The sequence below is a fragment of the Podarcis liolepis genome (genome assembly GCF_965112155.1).
Source record: "Podarcis liolepis genome assembly, chromosome: 18".
In the NCBI taxonomy this organism is placed as follows: Eukaryota; Metazoa; Chordata; class Lepidosauria; order Squamata; family Lacertidae; genus Podarcis; species Podarcis liolepis.
Window position 1 is genome coordinate 7,757,191 of NC_139572.1, and position 27,585 is coordinate 7,784,775.

Consider the following 27,585-nt stretch of genomic DNA (forward strand, 5'->3'; position numbering starts at 1 on the left):
GCTGAGAACATCAACTGTTAATCATCAACCTGTTAGAGCTTCAGTGGAATTTTCCAGTTTCCCTTTAGCAATACACATACAGGCATTCAGTTCGCAATGAAACAATTATACTTAACACTCCCTCTGTGGCACCCCCTTTTCTCCCTCCCTCCATGCCACAGGAAGAGTGGGCCGCTATTGCCAGAAGTCTGAACTGACCACGTGCAGAACGGCTGAAGGCCATGTGCGCTCGTGGGGCCCCCGGGTTGCGCAGACCCCTAGCTGCATTGGAGGACATACACATTTCCTAGGTGGATTGAGGTAGGTGGCTGAGGTCATGAGGTCACAAAGACCCCTGGGCAAATGTCCTGGGAAGGCTTTACTCATCAGGCAGCCCTGGTGCTCTGGGGGAAGACCAGCCACCTGTGCTTCAACACCAAGAGCTTGGCCTGTTCCACTTGCCTGGCCGCGGTTTCATGGATGATCCAGTAGGAACTACCACATTGATGCTCCCACTGCCCAGAAAAGACCTTTAGACAGACCCACCTATGATCTATGCAAGAATGCACCTAATATCTCTTTCGCCTCCTGTTCATCTGGTCGCAGGGATCTCTGTCCTGCTCCTCTGCATCCCTTCCAATGATGCCCTAATCCGCGCAGTGTACAACCACAATGGCATCAGCCAAGATTTTGATGCCCTGCCTTCCCATTTTGGACCTTCTCTCCACCGCGAAGGTCTTCTGGGTCACCTTGTGGAAGCCAAGCCAGCCAACGCCTGCCAACCCATCGACACCCCGCCGCCGGCCAACAGCTCCTCCACTGCCTTCATCGCCCTCATCCAGAGGTACGACTGCCCCTTCACCACTAAGGTCCTTCACGCCCAGCAAGCCGGGTACCATGCCGCCATCGTGCACAACGTTGACTCGCAGGCTCTGGTGACCATGTTGGGTGAGAACGAGGCCGTGAAGGAGTCGGTCAGCATCCCTTCCTTGTTCATCAGCGAGTCGGCTTCCACCCAGCTCAGAAGGATCTTCCATTATGACCAAACCGCTTACATCATCCTCGTCCCTGAATGCCATTGGCTGTCCTGCTGGGATGCTGAGCCCAACTGCCAATCACATCCTCAAAGGTTTAGGCAAGGCCTCCTGAAGCAGACGTTCCCTTGCCTGCCGACGCGCTGCCACTTGTTCAACGGCATCCATTACCTCCTGTTTGGCCTCACCCTGGTCATCTGGGTGGTGGCCTTGTATGTCCTCTGCTGCTTTTAATGACTTTGGGGTTCGGAAGCCAGTATGCAGCTAGACAGATGTTCCTCAAGGCACTTTATTCGGCGAACTTGCAAAATTAATACATTGTCCACAAATGAGATCTTCTGTGGCTTCTTCTCCCTCACTTCCCCCCATTCTCTCAATGGCTCTTTGTCAACCTGGTGCCCTCCAGATCACCTCCCACTAGCCACACCAAACAGTCATTTTGGACCACATCTCTCATCAGTCCCACAAAACATAGTCATTTTGGAAATCTCCCATCAGCCTTCCCGCAAACTTTTCCATCATCCTACAATCTTCCCATCCTTATACTTTGAGGCATCTCTCTCTCTCTCTCTCTCTCTCTCTCTCTCTCTCTCTCTCTCTCTCTCATAGAATCATAGAATCATAGAGTTGGAAGAGACCACAAGGGCCATCGAGTCCAACCCCCTGCCAAGCAGGAAACACCATCAGAGCACTCCTGACATATGGTTGTCAAGCCTCTGCTTAAAGACCTCCAAAGCAGGAGACTCCACCACACTCCTTGGCAGCAAATTCCACTGTCGAACAGCTCTTACTGTCAGGAAGTTCTTCCTAATGTTTAGGTGGAATCTTCTTTCTTGTAGTTTGGATCCATTGCTCCGTGTCCGCTTCTCTGGAGCAGCAGAAAACAACCTTTCTCCCTCCACCATGTGACATCCTTTTATATATTTGAACATGGCTATCATATCACCCCTTAACCTTCTCTTCTCCAGGCTAAACATGCCCAGCTCCCTTAACCGTTCCTCATAAGGCATCGTTTCCAGGCCTTTGACCATTTTGGTTGCCCTCCTCTGGACACGTTCCAGTTTGTCAGTGTCCTTCTTAAATTGTGGTGCCCAGAACTGGACACAGTACTCCAGGTGAGGTCTGAGCAGAGCAGAATACAGTGGCACTATTACTTCTCTCTCTCTCTCTCTCTCTCTCTCTCTCTCTCTCTCTCTCTCTCTGTGTGTGTGTGTGTGTTGATCACAGAGAATTCTAAGAATTAACTTATGTTCTTCTGTCATTCTAGTTGCCTTGCCTCAAAAAGGATATGGTAGAGTTGGGAAAAGGGTAGCCAAAATGATCCATGAGTTGGAATAACCGCTGATGGAGAGGTTTGGAAGAGAGATTCCCACTGTCCAGTTACAGAGTTAAGCACATTGGCAATTGCTCCCAGCACATTTAAACCTGGATAGATTTACATCTGTCCTCACCCACCTTTAAACAAATGCTCCCCACGAAAATACCTATGATAGATTAAATCACAGACACTTCACTTTGCAAATAAGTGAACGCTTTACTCACAGAGTTTCAGAAATAACAGCGAACAAGTCTCAATTGGTTGGCCTTAAAAAAAAAGAAAAGAAAAGGTTACAAACAACTTACAAAGAAAAGTAATTTGTTTCCTTACGAAAAGGATCAGGCAATCTTTGGCTTGGCAAATATGCAGGCTGCAAAATCTCCCTTTGGGAGAGAACCAGTTCACTTGGTTTTTCTCGAAGCTGGGAGCCATTGGCCGCATGGCTCCTTGCTTGTTCCAGGAAGCAAAAAAAGAGAAGGGGAGGGGGAGATGTGGGGCAGAGCCTGCTGGGAGCCTGCTAAGCCATACCTACCATGGCAACTTGGGCTTACGGCTCAGGTTAACCCTTTCATGCATGCACATGTGAGTCAGTAACTCTGCATTACAACAATAACCCTACGAGGAAAGGTAAGGGATAGCTCAATTGATAGAGTATGAGACTCTTAATCTCAGGGCCTTGGGGGTTTGAACCCCATGTTGGGCAAAATATTCCTGCAATGCAGGGGGTAGGAATAGATCTTGGGTCTCCAGCTGTTTTTGGACTACAAATCCCATCATCCCTGACCTAGGGATGATGGGAGTTGTGGTCCAAAAAAGAGATGGGAGACCCAAGTCTGTGGTCCCATGATATGATCATTGGGGGCTTTTTAGCTTTAGGTTTTATTTTTTCTAAGTGAGTAAGCGGTGGTTGGAGAAATTAAATAGGAAGAAGTTTTCCTCCCTCTTAACGTCAGGAGCCCTTAACACCCAACGCAGCTGAATGCTGAAAGGTTTCGGGACAGATAAAATACAATTCTTCACCCAGCACATACAGAATTAGGAGAGCCGACTTGGATGGCTTAAAAGCAGGATTAGATAAATTCACGGAGGACGATAAGGCTATCGGTGGGTGCTAGTTGTGACAGCTATTGGCCGCCTCCAGGATCAGAGGCAACCTTTCTCTGAACACACATCACTGAATACCAGATGGCAGCAGCAGAACTCTGTACAGCAGAGCTGCTGTACTCATGTCCTGTTTGTGGGCATCGTGGGGGGGGGGGGGAGGAATGCACCAATGAAGTAGAATGACAGATACAGTGGTACCTCGGGTTACATACGCTTCAGATTACAGACTCCGCTAACCGAGAAATAGTGCTTCAGGTTAAGAACTTTGCTTCAGGATGAGAACAGAAATCATGCTCCGGCGGCACGGCAGCAGCAGGAGGCCCCATAGGCATAGCTGTCAACCGTCCCTTATTTGGTGGTAAACTCCCTTATCCCAGCGCTGTGTCTCGCTGCTGTCCCTTATTGATGATGTCCCTTAAATTTCCCGGGTTAAAAAGGAAGCAGCTCCTCTCCCTCCCTCCCTGCTGGCCAGGGAGGAGGGAGGCTCCAACTGGGTTGCTTGGCTGCGTTGCTCACCCATAAGGAGTCTAAGGACGACTGGGGGGTGGAGCTTGCATGCCTTGTGCCGATCAAATCGGCCGCGTTGCCTGGGGACTCACCTTTGCTCAGCGCTTCCCAGCGGAGAGGTGACGGTGGTTTTCCTTGCTGCATCCCCTTTGCCGGGTTGCTGCGCTGTGGGAACCACCACTTGAGGCTTCGTTTGGCTGCTGGCTGGGCTTTCTGCCTTTGGCTCGGAGGGGCTCAGAAGTCGAACATACCTGTGCTTGGAAAATCCCTTATTTTGGCTGCTGGTCCCTTATTTTCGAGGCTGCTGGTCCCTTATTTTCAAATCTGTAAGTTGACAGCTATGCCCATAGGCTAAAGTGGTGCTTCAGGTTAAGAACAGTTTCAGGTTAAGAACGGACCTCCGGAACGAATTAAGTACTTAACCCGAGGTACCACTGTATTTTTTAGAATTAGAAGGGAGTCAGAGGGTCATCTAGTCCAACCCCCTGCCATCCTTATCTTTTCACAGGACAGGCTTTAGCAGCCAGGTTTCCACAACACACAATGTGCCAGGGCGGGTCAGGAGCTCAGGCAGGAAAGCAGGACAGGGTTCAGGCAGGAACTAGCAACCAACAATGTTGCTCCCGCAACTTGGGACTGGGGCTGGCCGGCTTTTATCTGCCCCAGGCATAGGGCAGTCCCGGTCCGCAGGTGACTTGCCTCTCCTGGCCTGGAGGCGAGGACTCCTCCTGCGGGAACTTAGTTCCCTCCACCTCTCTGCCTTGAGCCTCTGCAGCTCAGGAGAGACTGGAGGGTTACCGGACCCAGAGGCAACCTCAGCTGCCTCTGACGGGGCTGAGAGTGGAGCACCTGCAGGCAATGGGTCCACCATCACCTCAGGAGCCAGAGCAGACTCAGCTGATGCCTGCACCTGAGGACCCAGCACAGGTGAGGACCCTTCAGGCTCAAGCCCCAGCCCCGGCTCAGCTGGTTCTGGAGGCGGGGAATCCTGTGCGGGCTGGGATACCTCGGGTTCAGCATCCGGGTCCGAATCCCAGGCCATCACAGAATGAGGAATTGTGAATGCTACGCAATATTAACTTAACAGTCAGGTGCAGAGTTTTCCCTGAGAGCCAGTGTAGTGTAGTGGTTAAGAGTGGGAGTCTCGTAATCCGGGGAACCGGGTTCGCGTCTCCGCTCCTCCACCTGCAGCTGCTGGGTGACCTTGGGCTAGTCACACTTCTCTGAAGTCTCTCAGCCTCACTCATCTCACAGAGTGCTTGTTGTGGGAGAGGAAGGGAAAGGAGATTGTTAGCCGCTTTGTGACTCCTTAAAGGTAAAGGGACCCCTGACCATTAGGTCCAGTCGTGACCGACTCTTGGGTTGCGGTGCTCATCTCGCTTTACTGGCCAAGGGAGCCGGCATACAGCTACCGGGTCATGTGGCCAGCAGGACTAAGCCGCTTCTGGCGAACCAGAGCAGCGCACGGAAACGCCGTTTACCTTCCCGCCGGAGCGGTACCTATTTATCTACTTGCACTTTGACGTGCTTTCGAACTGCTAGGTTGGCAGGAGCTGGGACCGAACAATGGGAGCTCACCCCGTCACGGGGATTTGACCCACCGACCTTCTGATTGGCAAGCCCTAGGCTCTGTGGTTTAGACCACAGCGCCACCCACATCCCTTTGAGACTTCTTAGGGTAGTGGTAAAGCGGGATATCAAATCCAAACTCTTCTTCTTTTTCTGAGTGAATTTATTGCACAGAACCCTACTGGAATCTTGTATATAGGCTAATAAAGGTTTGAGAAGGAGTGGGATTTTGGAGTTGTGAGCGATCCCACGGGTCATCTAGTCCAACCCCCCGCAATGCAGGAATCCCTGCAAAAGCAGCTGTGATGGCCTGGGAATCCGATTCAGAGGCTGAACCGGAGGAATCCCAGCCTGCACAGGAGTCCCCGCCTCCAGGGCCGGCTGAACTGGGGCAAGGCCTAGATGCTGAGGAGCCTGCACCTGTGCCAGATCCTCAGGGGCAGGCACCAGGTGAAACCATTCTGGCCCCAGAGGTGCTGGAGGACTCAGTGTCTACAGGTGAGCCTCCCCTGGGGCCCAGTAACCCTTCGGCCTCTCCTGAACTGCAGAGGCTTAGGGCAGAGAGGCGAAGGGAACTGGTTTCTCCCAGGAGGAGTGCTCGCCTTAAGGCCAGGAGAGGCGGGTCTCCTGGGGGCCGGGACCGCCCCTGGCCTCAGAGAAGATAAAGGCCAGTCAGCCTGGTCCCAGGTTGTGGGAGCAACGTCGTTGATGAGCTGTTTCAGCCAGCATCCAGTCCTGTTTCCCCCAGTGTTCCTGTCCCCGCCCGGCTTCCAGCTTCGGACCTCACCTCGCTCCTTGTGAACTGTTTCCAGCCCAGTGACCCAGGACCGGACTTTGACTACGCCAACGGTAACCTTCCCTCCGGGACCAGCACAGTAGCCCTGACAGGTGGCCGCCCAACCTCTGCTTACAAGCCTCCAAGGAAGGCAGCGTCCACCACCTCTGGAGGAAATACTTTATTTTTCACAAATTAAGATAGGAGTCAAGGGGACCTACAACATAATATTATGCTACAGAGATGCAGGGAAAAAATTATGTAAAAAGCATAAAAGGAGCATGAGGATATGGAAATTTCATTCTAAACAGCTGCCTTGTTGGGTTGCATGACCCTTTTCACCTGTGGAGGGAGTCCGTTCCACCACAAAATTGCTCTTACTGTTTGAAGCCATGGATTCAAAGGCCAGGGAAAGAGTTTCCAACAAAACACCAGGAAGGACTTTCTGATAGTAAGCCGAAGAATCACTGTTCACCTGAAAAGTGAGCAGGATACTCACTCCCCTCTGCCAAGAGACCAATCAACCAATCAACCTATTTTCGAAGACCCCTGCCCCTAACCGCACCCACGCAGCGCTGCAGTGTGGGGATAGATGAGGGGGAAAATCCCAGCCAGCCAATCACAAGAGATGACAAAAACAAATAAATCCCTACTCGCCTATGGCGACCAGCTAATCTCACCCTGGGAGACCAGCTCATTTCACACTGAATGCTGGGAGAGAGAGGGCAATTGTGCTGGGTTGGGGGGGTGTCTTAATCTAGAAGTGGTTTCACCCCCCCCCACACACTTCCTATTGATCCCACAAATGAACAAGAGATGGCGGGGGGGGGGCAGGATTCTCAACGCACAATCTGTACCACCCCCCATCACGCTGGCTCCAAAGCCTCATCTGTTTGTTGTCTCTTGCTTTCTAACTTCTCTTCTTCCTCCCTGTCCTCTCCCCCACCCCCCAAAATATCCATCCTTTGGCCCATTGATCCAAGATAGTTTCCTGTGCATTCAAATAAGGTCCTTTATATTCCTCTTCTGCTGCTTCCCTACAGAATCACTTTCTTCCCCCCCTCCCCACCCCCCACCTCTGCGTTTAAATGATTTTGTTTTTAACCTATGCTTGCGCCTCAGCTTGATAACTTCTATGGACAGGATCGATAGTCCTCAGAACTGATAGAAAATTAGGCAGGTTTAATAAACTTCATCCATGGCTTCCTCTCGCCGCCGTATATCAAACAAGAAAACAAATATATCGACTCGCCAGCCCTTAGAATAGCACTTATAAGTCACGCCGGTGCAATATTCCTATCATTAAAAATGGTGATGAGAAGCCGGGTTTAAAAGATGGGGAGGCAAAGGAAGCTGAGACGTGACCTTGAAGGAGAAAATTCAAAGGCAGGTTGCAAAAGGAGCCAGCTAGCCCCTTCCTTGGTAGTCCTGTAGGTTCCCCAGACAAGGAGATTTCAGCCTACAAACTTTTGGGGGGCACTAGCTCCCTTGGTTCCATAGTTCCCCCTACCCCATAAAAAAAAACATTATTCAGAGTAAGGGTTTTGCATGGCCCACTAGGGAAGATAACGACACAATGGAATTCCAAAAGAGTAACTATTAATTGCACATTTGCTCCTCGTCCAATTAAAACAATTTAGTTTAATTAATTCAATGGAATCAATGAACTTGGTCCAGCGATACCAGCTTCTCGGAGCCTGGAAGACATTTACACCTTCAGTGTCGCCTGCTGCCCCCTTGGGCTCTTGTCACCCAAACCTGGTAACCCCACCACCCACTTTGAGAACCACTTGGCATCCTGACCATTCTCTCTCACCCTTTGAGAGCCAGCGTGGTGTAGTGGTTAAGAGCGGTAGACTCGTAATCTGGGGAACCGGGTTCGCTTCCCCGCTCCTCCGCCTGCAGCTGCTGGGTGACCTTGGGCCAGTCACACTTCTCTGAAGTCTCTCAGCCCCACTCACCTTACAGAGTGTTTGTTGTGGGGAAGGAAGGGAAAGGAGATTGTTAGCTGCTTTGAGACTCCTTAGGGTAAGGTTACCAGATTTATTTCAATGAATCCGGGGACACAATCAATCAATCAATCAATCAATCAATACTACACGTTCGGGACGTTGATGCTGCAGCGATGTCGGTGGCAGAGGGGCGGATGCCACCTTGACCTCAACCGCCACATTTCCCCTTCCTCCGAGGCTTCTATGTCCTTTCTCCGTGAGCCTGGGCAGCCCCTGAGTCGTTGGTTCTTCAGTGGTGGTGGGTCAGCGGTGCGCGCTGGGTCAGGCATGGAAGGTGGAGAAGGAGAGCCGAGAGCGGTGGTGGTGGTGAGGCTCAGGCAGCGCGATGCCTCCCTTCCCATTGGAGCAGCCCCAATCCCATTCCTACTTGTGTGCAAGCAGGAGGGGGCGGGGATCCCTCAGCTGGGAAGGAAGGCTTCCCCACTTGCCGGAGAGATCCCTGCCCCCTCCTGCTTGCATGCAAGCTCTGATAGGCAGCGTGAAGCCTCCCTTCACAGCTTAATTTCTGGGGTCAGGGAAGGTGGAGGCAGCCCGGAAGCTGCATCTTTGAGCCCCTGCACCACCGTCATATGGGGGCTTCAGAGCAGCTCCTGAAGCCAGCCAGATCCAACTGCTCCGGGCTGCTGTGTTTCCTGGGGACATTAGATGAAATCCGGGGACATTCCAAGGATGGAATTTGTCCGGGGACTTATTCGCAAATCCGGGGACTGTCCCTGGGAAACGGGGACGACTGGTAGCCCTACCTTAGGGTAGTGATAAAGCGGGATATCAAATTCAAACTCTTCTTATTCTTTCTCCAGACCTCTCAGGGCCTCCGTGAGAATGGTGATGCTTTGAGGAGCTGGAATGGCTTTGCTGGGTGGAGGAGATAACCACCTCCTGGACATGTCTCAGTCTGCCTTTATGGTGGTACCTCGGGTTAAGTACTTAATTCTTCTGGAGGTCCATTCTTAACCTGAAACTGTTCTTAACCTGAAGCACCACTTTAGCTAATGGGGCCTCCTGCTGCTGCCGCGCCGCCGGAGCCCGATTTATGTTCTCATCCTGAAGCAAAGTTCTTAACCTGAGGTACTATTTCTGGGTTAGCGGAGTCTGTAACCTGAAGCGCATGTAACCCAAGGTGCCACTGTACGTGGAAGAAGGAGACAGCAGAGGAGGATGGCCAAGATGGTGAAGGGTCTGGAAACTGAGCCTGATGAGGAACAGTCGAAGGAACTAGGTATGTTTAGCCTGGAAAAGAGGAGACTGAAAGGAGATATGAGAGCCATCTTCCAATATATAGAGGGCTGCCCCGCAGAAGAGGGAATAAGCTTGTCTTCTCTTCTGGAGGGTAGGACTTGAATCAGTGGCTTCAAGTTGCACAGAAGAAGATTCTGACTCAACATCAGGAAGGGCTTTCTGACAGTACGAGCTGTTTTGACAGTGGAACAGACTGTTGATTTCAAGCCTTTATCAGGAGAAAACTGGCCACTCTCCAGGCACCTGGCTTGATCTCCGGTTGACCTCCCTGTCTGCGTTTCCCGGCAGGATACAGGCTAGGTCGCGATCGGAGATCCTCCTCAGCGTGAGAAGGACACACCACTCTTCCCTGCTCCCCCAGGGAGGGGAAAGAGATAGACAGAAATGTATTTACATGTCTTTATTTCTGTCCTTGCAGCGTTACAGAGAAACACGTCTGCTCTCCTCAAACTCCAACAGCCGAGAGAGTAAAACTCCTCCTTCTGTACTTCCTGTACAGCTCATATTACACTCTGAGCTAATTCCGGTGCTCCGCACTGTGATTAGACCGTCCCTCTGTTTCCCCCGGAACAGTCCCAACATTCCCATCATATTTTGCTTTCCAGCTAGCTGCAGCTCGCTGCCGCATTGCTTCTATATCGTAACACAGACTCCCTCAGAAGCTTTGTGGCCTTGCCTTCCTCTTCCTTTTTAAAATAAAAATCTATTGATATGAACATATGCAAAAAAGAGTAAAAGTTTAAAAAAAGTGTAACTGATAAAAAAACGCATGCAGAAATAGAAAAAAGAAGGCGAGGATACGAGGAGGAGGAAAAGCACATGAGAATACATGACAGCATTCAACAACCACATATTAAAGGCAAAAGGGGGGTGAGGTCACTCTCTTGTCGATGAATCCTCTGTACATGTTTATCTGTAGAACAGGGGGTTTCGTGAGTTGTTCAAATGAGTTAACGTAGGAGGAAACACATATACCATGTCGAATAAAAAAGATCTGCTTTTAACAAACCATTAAGGACTCTCTGTTTACGAGTCAAATGTTTGGACAGTGCCACTCCTCCCAGGAAGGAGTCGATTTGGACTTCCAAGGGGAAGCCAATCTGGCAATCTGGCTGCAGCAAGAAGCATAAACACAAAGAGGTTTATTATGCACGATGGGCGAGTTGGTACCAGGGCCAGGGCCAGGGCCAGTGCTGGGTCTAGGGATAATACTGTTAGGAAATCTTGCCTCTTAGGAGAAACTGGCCACTCTCCAGGTACCCGGCTTGATCTCCTGTTGACCTCCCTGTCTGCATTCCCGAGCAGGATTCAGGCTAGGTCACGATCGGCGATCCTCCTCAAGCGTGAGAAGAACACACCACTCTTCCCTGCCCCCAGGCAGGGGAAAGAGATAGACAGAAATGTATTTACATGCCTTTATTTCTGTCTTTGCAGCATTACAGAGAAACACGTCTGCTCTCTTCAAACTCCAACAGCGGAGAGACAAACTCCACCTCCTGTACTTCCTGTACAGGTCAAATTACACTCTGAGCTAAATCCAGTGCTCAGCACTGTGAATAGACTGTCCCTCTGTTCCCACGGAACAGTCCCAACATTCCCATCATGTTTTGCTTTCCAGCCAGCTGCAGCTCGCTGCCGCATTGCATCCATATCGTAACAAATACCTCTGGGGTGGTATTGGAGAAAGTATCAAAAGTTTGGGTCCAGAATCTCTGAACTAAGCAACAGCCTCACTACATATGAAATACTGTTCCAGTGGGACACGGTTGGCACCATGGTCTAAACCACTGAGCTTCTTGGGCTTGCCGATCAGAAGGTCGGCGGTTCTAATCCCCGCGATGAAGTGAGCTCCTGTTGCTCTGTCCTAGCTCCTGCCAACCTAGCTGTTCGAAAGCACACCAGGGCAAGTAGATAAATAGGTACCGCTGTGGCGGGAAGGTAAACTGTGTTTCCGTGCGCTCTGGTTTCCGTCACGGTGTCCCGTTGCACCAGAAGCGGTTTAGTCCTGCTGGCCACATGACCCTAAAACTGTCTGTGGACAAATGCGGGCACCCTCAGCCTGAAAGCGAGATGAGCGCCGCAACCCCATAGTCACCTTTGAGTGGACTTAACCGTCCAGGGGTCCTTTACCTTTTACCTTTACAGTGGTACCTCTGGTTACAAACTTAATTCATTCCGGATGTCCGTTCTTAAGCTGAAACCGTTCTTATCCTGAGGTGCGCTTTTGCTAATGGGGCCTGCTGCTGCGTGCGCACCCCTGGCGAGCGATTTCCGTTCGCATCCTGGGGCAAAGTTCTCAACCGGGAGCAGCTACTTCCGGGTTAGCGGAGCTCGTAACCTGAGGCGTTCGTAACCAGAAGCGTTTATAACCAGAGGTACCACTGTACTGTTTCGGTGTGTCCACAACCCTACCAACATAAATTAGAAGGACCTATGGTTTTCCCAGTAGTGATGTATGGAAGTGAGAGCTGGACCATCAAGAAGGCTGATCGCCGAAGAATGGGTGCTTTTAAATTCTGGTGCTGGAGGAGACTCTTGAGAGTCCCATGGACTGCAAGAAGATCAAACTGATCCATTCTGAAGGAAATCAGCCCTGAGTGCTCACTGGAAGGACAAATCCTGAAGCTGAGGCTCCAAGACTTTGGCCACCTCATGAGAAGACTCCCTGGAAAAGACCCTGATGTTGGGAAAGAGTGAGGGGACAAGGAGAAGGGGACGACAGAGGACGAGATGGTTGGATAATGTTCTCGAAGCTACCAGCATGAGTTTGACCAAACTGCGGGAGGCAGTGGAAGACAGGAGTGCCTGGCGTGCTCTGGTCCAGGGGGTTATGAAGAGTCGGACACGACTAAACAACAATTGCCCATTCTTGATTTTTGGAGTTGAGTTTTCAAGTGTGGCTTCAGCAGACAGCTAAGACCTATGACCCTTTTCTGGCACAGCGATGTTCCAGCCATGCTTTCATTTCACTTCCCTGTGCAGGCAAATGCTGCAGTATAACCACCGGCCCAGGCATCCCGTGCTGTTTTCTTTGGCTTGTGGGAACCCAGCAAGCAAAAAATCCACAAGCGGCAGCGGAAAGGCAGCCGACAGCTCGTCAAGTTGTTGAAATAATTAACTGACCTTCTCTCTCTCTCTCTCTCTCTCTCTCTCTCTCTCTCTCTCTCTCTCTTCTTCCTTCCCTCTGCTCCGCACTTCATACGGCTGCAGCGCTGCGGACAGCTGCCGCCAAATGGACCTCTGCCATCATGGCCAGCAAACCTTTGCTGGGTCTTTAAATGGGAGCAAGAGAGAGAGAATGTGTGTACCATGGAAAAGCAGAAAACAGCAGCTGCAGGGAGCAGGCAGATGGGCCCAGCCTTGTTGCAAAGGAGAGCCAAAAACCTGATCAGGAGTATCCCACGAACAGGGTCATTTGGAGCCAGAATCCAAGCTTGTGTTATTCCATGCACCACCTCTCCCTGTGTTTGTAGCAGGAGCGAGAAAAAATATTGGTAGTCACTGTTGCAATGGGCAGAACGAGCTCCTTCCCAAAGACCGCAGCTGTCATGGTGCCTCTAGCTTAGTTATTTTCATTTATTTTTTTTAGCTGTTCATTTGGACGTGGATGGTGAGCTCTCTAAAGCAGCAGAGAGACGCTCGGTTGAGCCTGGACATCCACACAGTTGCCTGGGGAGCCATTTGTGCAGAAACGCCTCTGCGCGGCGTTCCTTGTGCCTTGATCAACTCGGGTCCCATCTGTGCTGTACATTTAAAAGTGGCGCCCTGCCATTTTCAGCAAGGTTCCTGGGACATGGCAGTTCATTAAGGATGCTGAGACGGTGTTGGGAGACACCCTGAACCACATTTTGCTGTTGTTGTTGTTTAGTCATTTAGTCATGTCCGCCTCTTCGTGACCCCATGGACCAGAGGACGCCAGGCACTCCTGTCTTCCACTGCCTCCCGCAGTTTGGTCAAACTCATGCTGGTAGCTTTGAGAACACTGTCCAACCATCTCGTCCTCTGTCGTCCCCTTCTCCTTGTGCCCTCCATTTTCCCCAACATCAGGGTCTTTTCCAGGGAGTCTTCTATTCTCATGAGGCGGCCAAAGTCTTGGAGCCTCACCTTCAGGATCTGTCCTTCTGAGCACTCAGGGCTGATTTCCTTCAGAATGGAGAGGTTTGATCTTCTTGCAGTCCATGGGACTCTCAAGAGTCTCCTCCAGCACCAGAATTCAAAAGCATCCATTCTTTGGCGATCAGCCTTCTTGATGGTCCAGCTCTCACTTCCATACATCACTACTGGGAAAACCATAGCTTTTACTAAACAGACCTTTGTTGGCAAGGTGATGTCTCTACTTTTTAAGATACTGTCTAGGTTTGTCATCACTTTTCTCCAAAGAAGCAGGCGTCGTTTAATTTTGTGACTGCTGTCACCATCTGCAGTGATCATGGAGCCCAAGAAAGTAAAATCTCTCACTGCCTCCATTTCTTCCACTTCTATTTGCCAGGAGGTTATGGGCCCAGTGGCCATGATCTTTGTTTTTTTGATGTTGAGCTTCAGACCATATTTTGCGCTCTCCTCTTTCACCCTCATTAAAAGCTTCTTTAATTCCTCCTCACTTTCTGCCATCAAGGTTGTGTCATCTGCATATCTGAGGTTGTTGATATTTCTTCTGGCAATCTTAAGTCTTAAGAGAGCAAGGGCTCTCCTAACATCTCTCTGCACCCTTAGCAAACTAGAGTTTCCAGGATCCAGGGTGTGTGTGTGTGTGTGTGTTGTGGCTGTTTAAAGTGGTATTGTGATAGGAATTTTATGGTCTTAGATATATGGTAATGTTCATAAGTGTACCAACCAAGCACATACATAGATCAGCACAGGAAGGCCAACCGGGAACCATTTTGATTCCTAAACTGGCCAAATGTTTTCTCTGCAAGGTCAAAAGGGGAAACTTCCCATTGTCTCTTTCTTCACAAATCCTGTCTTAAGGGCACATTTAAGATACGAATAGGGTGTGAGCCTGTGACCTGGCCCAGGAACTAAGTATTTATCCAGTTACAGATAGGTAGCCGTATTGGTCTGCCATAGTCAAAATAAAAAAATTCCTTCCAGTAGCACCTTAAAGACCAACTAAGTTAGTTCTTGGTATGAGCTTTCGTGTGCATGCACACTTCTTCAGATACGAAGAAGTGTGCATGCACACGAAAGCTCATACCAAAAACTAACTTAGTTGGTCTTTAAGGTGCTACTGGAAGGAATTTTTTTTATTTTAAGTATTTATCATTACAAAAGACTGGCCAGGCTCCCCAGGCAATCCAATCAAGTAACCTGCCAGACAGGAGATAAACAACAACAGGAGAAAAACAATATTCAAATTTCTGTTTTAGACCGCCTTTTCTGTGATGTAAGTGTGATGTATCTGAGGGGTGGTCTTAGGTTACACCCCTTCTGTGATGTATGTATGATGTTTCTGCGGGTGGTCTTGGGCTACAGGGTGGCAAATTCAAAAATTCAAAATTCAATAAGGCCTTGCACGCCATTTTTCTGGGTCCCTCCTCTCTCCTGCGTGTGAGGGGAGCACCCTGTTGCAACAGATCAATAAAGATCAAGCTTACTAGCTGCTTTGCTTCTCAATATTCTCTGCTTGGCCTCTGTTATTCTCTCCTACCAATAGGGAACCTATGTAAGGACTCTATATGGGCTCTTGGATACCCCATAAGGGAAAGGGGCAAATTTTTGTTTTCAACAGTATAATACTGCTTTAAATTCATTTTGCAGATGGGGCCTAATTTAGGTCCACCGATTTCCGCTGAAACAAAAAGGGGCGTAAAGCAGGATCGTGTCCATTTAAACAGCCGTGGCTTGCCCCAAAGGATCCTGAGCTTGCTTCCCTTTGTCTCTGAAGGTCTCCAGCTCGCGTCTCTGAACCCCCCCACCCTAATCCAAAGCCGCCTGCCGCCACCCTCCCACCCTGAGATTGCTCTGGCAAATCCCCTCCCCGGCCAATTACATATCTGGCCTCTCAAAATGTGCAGCGCCACGAGTGCCAATTCCCTGGGGTAATCTGCAAAAGTGCAGGCTCTTATTTCCCGGGACCGTAGAACAATCAGCACTGGTTTCGGTAATGCAGCAAGATAAATTGAAGAAGCTTCTTGGAAAGCGGAGGCAAAAGGAACGGCTGTTTTGGACTCGCTGAATCCAGTTTGGAAATGGGGAAGGCGGGGGGGGGGGGAAGCTGACCTAGTTAGGAAAGTCATCCTGTAAGTGATTGGGGCGGGAGATTGGTGCTCTGCACCAGAGCAGAACACTCCCCTCCAGGCCTCTGAACTTGCCCGAGGCCAGTGATGGCCAAACTTGGCCCTCCAGCTGTTTTGGGACTACAACTCCCATCATCCCTAGCTAACAGGACAAGTGGTCAGGGATGATGGGAATCGTAGTCCCAAAGCAGCTAGAGGGCCAAGTTTGGCCATCACTGCTGTAGGCCATGCCCCCTCTCTGTAGACCAAGCTTCCTCAAACTCAGCCCTCCAGGTGTTTTGAGACTACAGTTCCCATCATCCCTGACAACTGGTCCTGCTAGCTAGGGAGCATGGGAGTTGTAGGCCAAAAACATCTGGAGGGCCAAGTTTGAGGAAGCCTGCCATAGGCCTTGCCCCCATTCACAAGCAATTCCACCTCTCCCAGGCCACACCCCCTCTCCCTAGGCAATACAGTGGTACCTCTGGTTGCGAACGGGATCCGTTCTGGAGGCCCGTTCACAACATGAAAAGCCTGCAACCTGAAGCTCCATATCTGTGATTTGGCGCTTGTGCGCATGTGCGAAGCTTGATTTAGCGCTACTGCGCATGCACGAGCAGCGAAACCCAGAAGTAACCCTTTCCGGTACTTCTGGGTCGCCGCAGGACACAACCTGAGAAAACGTAACATGAAGCAAATGTAACATGAGGTATGACTGTACCCCCATCTGTGTAGGCAACACTCATCTTTCTAGGCGATGCCCCCTCTAAGCCACACCCTCTTCTCTCTAGGCCACACCCCTTCTCCTAAACCACACCCACTCTCACAAGCAGTTCCACCTCCCCCAAGCCACGCCCTCTCTCTAGGCCACTGCCCCTCTCAGACCATGACTTCTCTCCTTTGACCATGCTGAGTATGAGGCTGGCATTTGGGTCTGCTACCAGTGCTGACTGGTTGTTTATCCAGAGCCAATGTTGGGCTGCACAGTGCATGTTACAACCATGTACCGTAGTTGGGAAAGATCAGAGGGGTGTGGGTCTGCTATCCCGCAGGTACAGAATTGGGTCCCTCTCCGGTGAGAGATGGAGACAGCAGAGTTGGACCATTCAGCGGCTGTGGGGCACGAGCCCATCGCAGCTTCAGAGGTCAGGAGAGTGCCTAATAATAATAATAATAATAATTTATTATTTATACCCCGCCCATCTGGTTGGGTTTCCCCAGCCACTCTGGGCGGCTTCCAACAAAGTATTAAAATTAAAAGTCTGTTAAACATTAAAAGCTTCCCTAAACAGGGCTGCCTTCAGATGTCTTCTCAAAGTCTGGTAGTTCTTCTCTTTGACATCTGGTGGGAGGGCGTTCCACAGGGCGGGTGCTACCACCGAGAAGGCCCTCTGCCTGGTTCCCTGTAACTTGCCTTCAGGTGTCTTCCAAAGGTTGTAGAGTTCTTTACCTCCTTGACATTTTACGGGAGGGCATTCCACAGGGAGAGCGCCATGACTGAGAAGGCTGGTTCCCTGTAGCCTCACTTCTCGCAGGGAGGGAACCACCAGAAGGCTCTCAGAGGTGGACCTCAGTATCTGGGATGGATGATAGGGGTGGAGACGCTCCTTCAGATACCGTATTTTTCGCTCCATAAGACACACTCCTAAAAAGTAAGGGGACATGTCTGTGCGTCTTATGGAGAGAATGTGTGGCCGCTCGCTGGCTCCCTTTCCGGCCCCTTGCCCAGGCCTCCATTGTTGAATGTTCTGCATACGGAGGCTGTTTGTTTCCCCAGCGACATGTGACTGGCTGATTAAATTATCTGGTGGGACACTGTAGAAAGGGCTCCCTTTCCTTTCCTAAAGAAGCTGCAGAGCTGTGAGTTGAACTCCATAAAAACAGGATTTTTTTCCCCGTTGCAAAATAAGCTCAACAACTTTGAGCTGATCCTCAAAAAGCGGGGCTTTCCCCCTTTCCTCCTCTAAAAACCAGGTGTGTCTTGTGGTCAGGTGCGTCTTATGGTATACAGGGCCAAGGCCTTTTAGGGCTCTAAAGGTCAGCACCTTTAAGAGTCTCACACTCTACCAACTGAGCTCCGGTTCTCACAGTGGCCAACCAGATGCCCCAATGGGAACATAAGCACTTAAGAAAAGCCTTCTGGATCAGGCCAGTGGTCTATCCAATCCATCAACCTGTTCTTACCATAGCTACCAACCCAACAGCAACTTTCCCCAGCTGCCAAGATCGCATATAAGACCAATTCTTTCGAAATGATATTGTCAGAGCTGCCCAAGGTCCCAGCTCACAAAGGACCAACGCCAGTTCGTTGTTATATACAAAAGTCTTTATTGAAGTTCAGTTTCACTTCCACAGCCGTAGCGTGCAGCTCTACGTCTGAAACTCTAGACCGCTGAAGCTCCATCTGAATCTCCTCCCCCCAGACACCAGTTTAAGACTCTAGCCTTGCTCCACCTCTTCCTTTGCTCCTTCCTCCTCTGGTTCCGCCTGTCAGCTGATGTCTCGCCCTTCCTAGACTCTTCTGACGCTGAGTCCCCTGAGTCTTCCCCCTGCCTCCGGCGGGCTTTAGGACCTGGTTCCCAATCCGGGTTTTCTGCTGTCCCACGCGCCTGTACATTTGAACTTGGCGCGCGCGCCCAGCCGGCAACCTTCCTCCTGACCGTTACACTGCTCCTGTCACTGCTTCCCCCTTCGGGGGGGCTAGCTGGACCCAACCTCCCCTCCGATAGAGGCGTGGTCAGTCCTGACTCATCTTCTCTCCCCGCTGGAGGAGACGCTGGCCCTGACACATGGGACTCTTCCCCCCCACTACGCTCTGGTGGGGAAGCTGGTCCTGATCTCCCGCTGCTGCTTTGGGAGTCCCCGCTGGCCCCTTGTTTCTGGTGTGTCCCCCCTGGGACCCCCCTTGCCCTGACCATCGGCGCCTCCTTCTGGGAATCTTCTGATTCGCTGGAGAAGCTCATGGAATCTCTCGGGTCACTGTCATACTCCCCTACGCTGCCCTCAGATTCTTCCCCTTCGCTCTCCATTTCCTCTCTCCCCTGTGCCTCTGTCCCTGAGCCCCTGACAGATATAAATAGAAAGGAAGGTAAGATTTTTTCTATATGCAGTAACAGCAGCAAGAATACTATTGGCCCAAAAATGGAAACAAGAAGAATTACCAACGATGGAAGAATGGAGGATGAAATTAATGGACTATGCAGAACTCGACAAACTAACAGAAAGGATCCGAAACCGGCGGGACCAGAGGTTCACCGAAGACTGGAGTAAATTTACGGATTATTTGAAAAGTATTTGTGATGATCAGATGACGCGTTTGTAGGTTTGCAAGAAGTTCTGTGAGGAGCATTACTGGAAATATTGTAAAAATGGAGAAGGAGAGAAGATAGGTTAAGAGATATAAAGGCAATATTAAGTTAGGAAATGCATAAGAAGTGATTTAAGACGGAGGATTATCAGAGGTGTTGAGGGAAGTCTAAGAAGATTGTATTTGTGACAAATTGTGTGGTACGTTTTATAATTTTGTATGTCAAAAATTAATAAAAATATTTATTTTTTTAAAAAGACCAATCCTTTCGACAATATATCTGCATTGACATCATAAAAAATATTCAGTAACATTAACTTTTGAGCCGAGAACTTTGTTGCAAAATCTAGAGATGAGTGAAGTCCGAGGGACAATAGCGTTCTGATCTGTGTCCTAATATCAGGGAGCGAAGTGAATTGGGTCAGTCCTCTTTGAAATGCTGGCAGAACGAAATTTCCCACCCACCCTCCCGTCCTCAGGGAGTTTGTCAGAACATCAGAGGGTCTGATCGAATGGGGAAATAGGGTGAAGTTGCGTCGCGGGGATGTACCTGCCTCTTAAGCCCGTGTAATCACGGAAAGAGATTAAGGTACAGAAGAAAGAGACAAATTAAAGAGGAGGGGATAATAGAGGTCTTACGGTTTCTCCGGTCGGAGGTGATTCGGTATGTTTAGAAGCTATTATCAAATCATGTAAGCTGCTGTGTGCTTTAGGAGAAACAAGATTATCTTGCGTGTACTTTTTAATGACATGGCAGGGGAGGGCTGTGGGGAGCGGGGGGTGAAGAATGACTGGATCCCAAGGGGTAAAATGTGCCAGCCGTAGCAGAGCAAGAGCAGAATTTGAGGTCGCCTCTCCTGCCAGGGGGTGAGGTTGGTTCTAGGGGTGAGGAGGGGAGTGGCAGGCAGTTCCCAGGACGTTTCCGAGCACAATACAAAGTGTTGGTGCTGACCTTTAAAGCCCTAAATGGCCTCAGCCCAGTATACCTGAAGGAGCGTCTCCACCCCCATCGTTCAGCCCTAAAGGGCCTCAGCCCAGTATACCTGAAGGAGCGTCTCCACCCCCATCATTCAGCCCTAAAGAGCCTCAGCCCAGTATACCTGAAGGAGCGTCTCCACCCCCATCGTTCAGCCCTAAAGAGCCTCAGCCCAGTATACCTGAAGGAGCGTCTCCACCCCCATCGTTCAGCCCTAAAGGGCCTCAGCCCAGTATACCTGAAGGAGCATCTCCACCCCCATCGTTCAGCCCTAAAGAGCCTCAGCCCAGTATACCTGAAGGAGCGTCTCCACCCCCATCGTTCAGCCCTAAAGAGCCTCAGCCCAGTATACCTGAAGGAGCGTCTCCACCCCCATCGTTCAGCCCTAAAGAGCCTCAGCCCAGTATACCTGAAGGAGCGTCTCCACCCCCATCGTTCAGCCCTAAAGGGCCTCAGCCCAGTATACCTGAAGGAGCATCTCCACCCCCATCGTTCAGCCCTAAAGGGCCTCAGCACAGTATACCTGAAGGAGCGTCTCCACCCCCATCGTTCAGCCCGGACACTGAGATCCAGCGCCGAGGGCCTTCTGGCGGTTCCCTCATTGCGAGAAGTGAGGTTACAGGGAACCATACAGAGGGCCTTCTCGGTGGTGGCGCCCGCCCTGTGGAACACCCTCCCTTCAGATATGAAGGAAATAAGCAGCTATCCTATCTTTAAAAGACATCTGAAGGCAGCCCTGTTCAGGGATGTTTTTAATATTTAACGCTGTGTTTTTAACACTTGATTGGGAGCTGCCCAGAGTGGCTGGGGAAACTCAGCCAGATGGGCAGGGTATAAATAATAAATTATTATTATTATCATTCTACCATTGGGTGTTGCCCTCCTTCTAAAGATGCAAGCTGGTAGCTTTTGGGTGCACCTAGCTCACTCCAAGTAGAGCCATAGAATAGTAGGATTGGAAAAGGACCATCTGCTCCAAATCCCTTGCACAGTAGGAATCACAGCAAAGAGTCCCTGGCAGGTGCCCCCCTACTCTTGCTGAGAAACTTCCAATGAAGGAGAGTCCACCACCTTCCAAGGGAGACCGTTCCACTGTCGAACTGCTCTGACTGCCGGAACGTCCTTGCTAACGTTGAGTCGGACTCTCCTGTCTTGGAATTTGAATCCGGAGCAGCAGAAAACAAGCTTGCTCCATCACTGATGGTGGCCATCTTGTAACTTTCCAGTCTTCTTCTTCTTGTTGTTCAGTCGTCCAGTCGTGTCCGACTCTTCATGACTCCCTGGACCAGAGGACGCCAGGCACTCCTGTTTTCCACTGCCTCCCGCAGTTTAGTCAAACTCATGCTGGTAGCTTCGAGAACACTGTCCAACCATCTCGTCCTCTGTCATCCCCTTCTCCTTGTGCCCTCCATCTTTCCCAACATCAGGGTCTTTGCCAGGGAGTCTTCTCTTCTCATGAGGTGACCAAAGTCTTGGAGCCTCAGCTTCAGGATCTGTCCTTCCAGTGAGCACTCAGGGCTGATTTCCTTCAGAATGGATAGGTTTGATCTTCTTGCAGTCCATGGGACTCTCAAGAGTCTCCTCCAGCACCATAATTCAAAAGCATCAATTCTTCAGCGATCAGTCTTCTTTATGGTCCAGTCTTAACCATACCCAGCTCAACCATTCTTCATCTGGACATGCTTTCCAGGTCTTTGATCATCTGCATACGTCTGTTGGCTTTTTGCAGTATAGTGACGCTGCAGAGAGCTTGCTGGGGAGATCATGCATTAAAAAGAAAGGACTCAAAAATAACTTAAAGAAGGTTTTAATAAGAAAAACAAAAACTCCATTAATACTAAATACATTAACAAACAAACATGACCCAACCACCAACCCATCCCCCAGGGTAATGGGAGAGCTAGGTGCTGCTCCTTATATACTCTACCCAAATGCTGACACGCCTTAATCAAATACAACTCAGCAGCACCTGCTACGTTACACAGCTGTAAAGCTGGGTCTCGTTATCTTGCTCTGGCCCTTGCTCTGGCCCCTTAAAGACATACACATGGAGTGGAACAATGATGAACCTTTACATTTAAAGTAACCATTCAACATTTCCCCTGCGGTTCATCATTGTGGAACAAAAACATAAAACATACTTTGTACATGTTTTTCATGTGTAACCTTTGGAAGTGCTTCTTGTAAACTGCAACCTATGTTTGGTATGTTTAAGGTACATTACCACTCTCTTAAGAGCAGAGAAACATTGCGTAGTGGGCTTTTCCACATTGTGATGCATCTTTTAACAAAAGCTTAACTGTTTCATATTTTACACTTGGTGAATAACACAAATCATAATCTCCTGGAATTTGTTGAAAACCTCTAGCAACTAGTCTTGCCTTGTACCTTACAACTTCATTTTTGTCATTCATTTTAACTCTATAAACCCATTTTAAATCAATAAGTCTCATATCTGGGGTTTGTGGTACAAGAGACCAAGTGTTATGCTCTTTTAAAGAAGCTATCTCAGAGTTCATAGCTTTATACCAATTTACAGCTTGGTGCATAGGTAAATTCTGAACATCACTGTAGCTTTTTGGCTCAAAAACCACCTTATTGGCATACACAGTATTAAAATGTTCATCTGCAAAACGTTGTGGCTTCTGCCTCTTTCTATCTGAACGTCTCAGTCCGGAAGGAGAGTCAGACTCCTCAGACTTAATGGGACTCAGTGAACTACTAGTTTCAGGTTGTAAATTATCATTGTCAGATTGAAGAGGTGCCTGTAGACTAAGCTCACGGTCAGAAAACTCAAGAGAATCTAACCTCCCCTCAGATGCCTGTGACTTTACATCATCAAACAAATTATCAGATTCAACAGGCTTTTTGTCTTTTTCTATTAATTCAGAATCACCATTTCCTCCTGCTGCTGCTGCTGCTTCCTCTTCTTCCTCAGTATCATTTATACCATCAGTATCTTGGAAAACAGCAACCCCATTCCAATTTACAGTTTGTATCATGCTTCTGGTAATATGAAATTTGCCAGTTGCTGGTATGTAAATTCTGTACGCCCCCTGCTGGTAGCCCATTAATTTTCCCTGAACACTACGTTCACCCAATTTCTGCTTAGCAGGATAATGCATAATTACATCTGAACCCCAAATACGTAGGTATTTCAGATTAGGGCGTTTTTTAAACAGCTTCTCATAGGGGGTGACATCTAAACCAGAATGATAACTGCGATTTCTCACATAACAAAAAGCATGGAGTGCTTCAGCCCAAAAGTCTTTGGGCAGAGTAGCATCGTGCAGATAAGTTTTAACCCCTGCCTGCAGGTCACGCTGCACAACTTCAACAAGCCCATTTTGCCAGGGACTTCGGGGGCAAGATAACTCATGAGTAGTCCCCTGCGCTTCCAGGAATTTCTCAAAATCCTCAGAAACAAATTCCCCGCCCCGGTCAGAAAACAGGTTCTTAATAGGTTTGTTAAAGTGCGTTTTTACCCAGTTGCAAAAAACCTTGTACTTCTCAAATGCTTGGGACTTCTCAGCTATTGCATAAGTCCAACAATATCTACTATACTGGTCTATCAGAGTAAGCCAGTACTTTAAACCTCCTAATGATGGTGGGAGTGGCCCAACTAAATCACAATGTACACGCTCAAATGGCTCAGTTACTTTTCTATCTGAGCACCTGCCCCTGCGTGCAACCTTAATCTTATTCTTGCAACAGGATAGACATTGCATAAAGAATTTGCATGGTTTTAAGTTGAGGCCATTGACAATATTCTTTGTCTTAATTACATCAGCAAAATTCAGGTGTCCCAGAATTCTGTGCGCCATGTGGACACACCCAGAATGTGGCCTTACATTCCTCAACCCCTGGCTTGACTGTGCTGCTCTGCAATTTATAGGCGATTGGGAGTAGGTGCGAAAATACAGTCTATATAAACCATCAGATTCCCGGGCATACAATAGACGTTTGTTCCCCTCGAAAAACTCACACATAGACTTTAAGAAACGCACAGTTATGCCTTGACGGGCAAAGCACCTTACTGACAATAAATTGTCCACTGACGGGCAGTAAATGCAGTTCGCTATTGTAATGTTTAAAGAGTCAAGTTTAACAGTACCCCTGCCAAGTGACTGCAAGACTTGTGAATTGGCTAAATGTACATTACCAATTTCCTCTTCGAAAGAAATAAACAAGCTTCGATCATTACAGACGTGCTGAGATGCTCCTGAGTCGATAACAAAAGACTTCCACTTGGCATCTTTAATTCTTTTACGATCTTTAGTCCGAGCGTGAAAAGCTCGCGGCTCGTTTCTGTCTCTACGGTACGATGTCGGCTGCTGGGCTGACGACCGTGATTGACGAACAGAAACAGGCTTGGGAGTACTTTGCTTTCTTTTAGATCTGCAGTCCCTTGCAAAATGTCCTTGCTTATTGCAGAACCAACAACGCTTTGCAGCTTTAAATGCAGTTGTATCACCACAGGTTTGCATATGGCGTTCCTCATTCTTTCTGGAAACAGGAGTGCTTATGGGACAAGCCTCCCTTCTATCCAACTCGCCCATTAATCTTGCCGTTACCCCTTCCACAGTTAATTGTGCTGGTGGAATGGAAGATATCTGGCTAGCTAAACCATCAAAGTCCTCATTAAGGGAACAAAGGATGATAAAAACATACTGAATATCAGGTATCTCCATGTCCCTTCGAATTAACTCGCCGCGTATTGCCTCCAGACGTCTCAAGTGTGCTGCCAAATCACCACCAGGCTGCAACTTCGTCTGGTACAACTGCTTGAAAAAGGTCAATGCAGACGCTGACTCTTTTCTAACATGCACTGCTGCAAGACTGTCCCACATTTCTTTGGCAGTTTTCTTATTTCTTATATAGACTACTTGCTGGTCGCTGACTGCCAAATTAATTATCGCCCTGGCTTTTGCATCTCCTTTCGACCAAGCATTAGTCACAGGGTCAGGGGGGTCATCAGTTACATAGGTCCATACTTCTCTAGAGGTCAAAAGCGCCTCCACCCGAAAAGACCATAAACTATAGTTCTCATCTGTTAGCTGTGGGAAGACCAGAGCCTTCTCAGCTTCAGGAACCTGGTCAACCATTCTGGAACTCTTCCAGACCCACAAAAACTACGCTAACAGGAGAAGGAGTTTTCAAACCTTTCTCAGAGTCCAAAAATATGCAGTCATCCACTCAGCAGCTGGGCCCATAACCAAAGATGTTGGCTTTTTGCAGTATAGTGACGCTGCAGAGAGCTTGCTGGGGAGATCATGCATTAAAAAGAAAGGACTCAAAAATAACTTAAAGAAGGTTTTAATAAGAAAAACAAAAACTCCATTAATACTAAATACATTAACAAACAAACATGACCCAACCACCAACCCATCCCCCAGGGTAATGGGAGAGCTAGGTGCTGCTCCTTATATACTCTACCCAAATGCTGACACGCCTTAATCAAATACAACTCAGCAGCACCTGCTACGTTACACAGCTGTAAAGCTGGGTCTCGTTATCTTGCTCTGGCCCTTGCTCTGGCCCCTTAAAGACATACACATGGAGTGGAACAATGATGAACCTTTACATTTAAAGTAACCATTCAACAACGTCGCCCTCCTCTGCATACGTTCCGGGTTTGACCCAGGTTTGTGTTTCGAGGCCGATCTATCATATTTGCACTTTCCAAGGTGATGCGAGAACTGAAACACAGCCATGCTTCGAAATTTGCACTTCTCTGAATGGTGTATGCAGTTCTCCAACCCAGTCATGTGAGCAAAATACAGTAGCACCTCGGCTTACGTAACCCTCTGGTTACGTAAACTTCACGCTACGAAAGCGGCAAACCCGGAAGTATCAGACCGAGTTTTGCCATGCATGCATGCATGTGCAGAAGTGGTCTACCGCCCCGTGCACATGCGCAGAAGCAGTCAGACCAGGCAAGTCGCCTCTAAAGGCTCAAAACTCCTGGCATTTCTGACTGCTGCTGCTTCTAACCTTGCTTCTTAGGATAGATCCACATCGCGCATTTAAAGCACATGCGACGTGCATTTAAGGCACATGGCCCATAGGATCCTGGGAACTATAGTTTGTCATGGTTGTGGGAAATAGTAGCTTTGTGAAAACTACAGTGCCAGGGATTCTTTGGGGGCAAGTCAAGTGCTTTGAATGTGTGTCAAATGTAAAGAAACTGAAGGTACATTCTTTCACCTTTGGTGGACGTGCCCAAGGATTAAGGCTTTCTGGGAAATGATATATAATGAATTGAAAAAGGTATTTAAATATACCTTTCTGAAGAAACCAGAGGCCTTTCTCCTGGGCATAGTCGGCCAATTGGTGCCAAAGAAGGACAGAACTTTTTTTATGTATGCCACAACAGAAGCAAGAATACTCATTGCAAAGTATTGGAAGACACAAGATCTACCCACTCTGGAAGAATGGCAGATGAAGGTGATTGACTACATGGAATTGGCAGAAATGACTGGCAGAATCCGAGACCAGGGAGAAGAGTCGGTGAAAGAAGACTGGAAGAAATTCAAAGATTATTTACAGAAATATTGTAAAATTAATGAATGTTAGAAGGATGTTGGATAGAAAATAAGTGGTTTCCAGCTGTAATGCTAGAGATGTGGGGGGGGGGAAGGTTTACAAATGGGTAAAAAGTTTGATGGTAAGGATTTGCTGAACCAACAAATTGAACTGGAATACAAAAAAGGGAGGTATGAGGAGGTCTGGGGAAATAAGCGTAAGGAAGATATGTGATGAAAATTAATGTGTTTTTAACTGTTTTTATTTTGTTTTTGTTTTTCCTGTTACATTTTAAAAAACTTTAATAAAATATCTTTTTTAAAAAAATATGAATGCGTGTCAAATGTGTGGTGCAAATCTGCCCTTGCTCCCCAGAAGAGGAAGGGACGAGAGATAGAGAGAAGAGCAAAACAACTTGGGCAGACAATGGGTTAAAAATTCGAGGAGGGCCGTTTCCTCCCTCCTTCCAAGTTTGGTTCTGCCTTGGAGTGGCAAAGCGGGACCCTTTTCCTCCATAATTGCTCCCCTCTTACTCAGGCATGACAGCATCTCCTCTGCGGCTTGTTGACATTTAAATAAATCAGAATCCGAAGGAGCCAGGAGATTGCCTGGGCAGGGAGGGGAGGCCGGAGGGGCCTGGGGAAGAGGGGAGAGAACCTCAAGCAGCAGGAGCAGCCGTCACAGGCAAAGAAACGGCACTTCCAATTCCTTGACAGGCGGGCACGAAACTCAGGCGGTGGCTGGAGCGCAGAAGACATGGTGTCATCGCTCTTGGGAGCACCCTAGCGATTACCCTGTTAGCTGGGGTGGTGTCATGGATTGGCTGGATGCCAAGAACTGGGGGGGGGGGGACACCAGCTGGGGAGGCCCCAAGGGATGAAGGCTCAGATGTTGGAAGATTGGGAAAGCCTGTGGAAGAAAGGGGTTAAGTTTACTGCATGTTGTTGCTGTTTAGTTGTTTAGTCGTGTCCGCCTCTTCGTGACCCCCTGGACCAGAGCACGCCAGGCACTCCTGTCTTCCACTG

At 48.9% G+C, this 27,585-nt stretch overlaps 1 protein-coding gene across 1 annotated transcript; it reads left to right on the forward strand.

Annotated features, from left to right (window-relative positions):
* Positions 1-267: 267 nt before the first annotated feature.
* On the forward strand, positions 268-1,345 carry LOC310697496 (E3 ubiquitin-protein ligase RNF167-like). The gene has a single exon (XM_083484202.1). The coding sequence runs from the start codon at positions 528-530 to the stop codon at positions 1,245-1,247; it is 720 nt and encodes a 239-aa protein (XP_083340328.1). The 5' UTR covers positions 268-527; the 3' UTR covers positions 1,248-1,345.
* Positions 1,346-27,585: the final 26,240 nt, after the last annotated feature.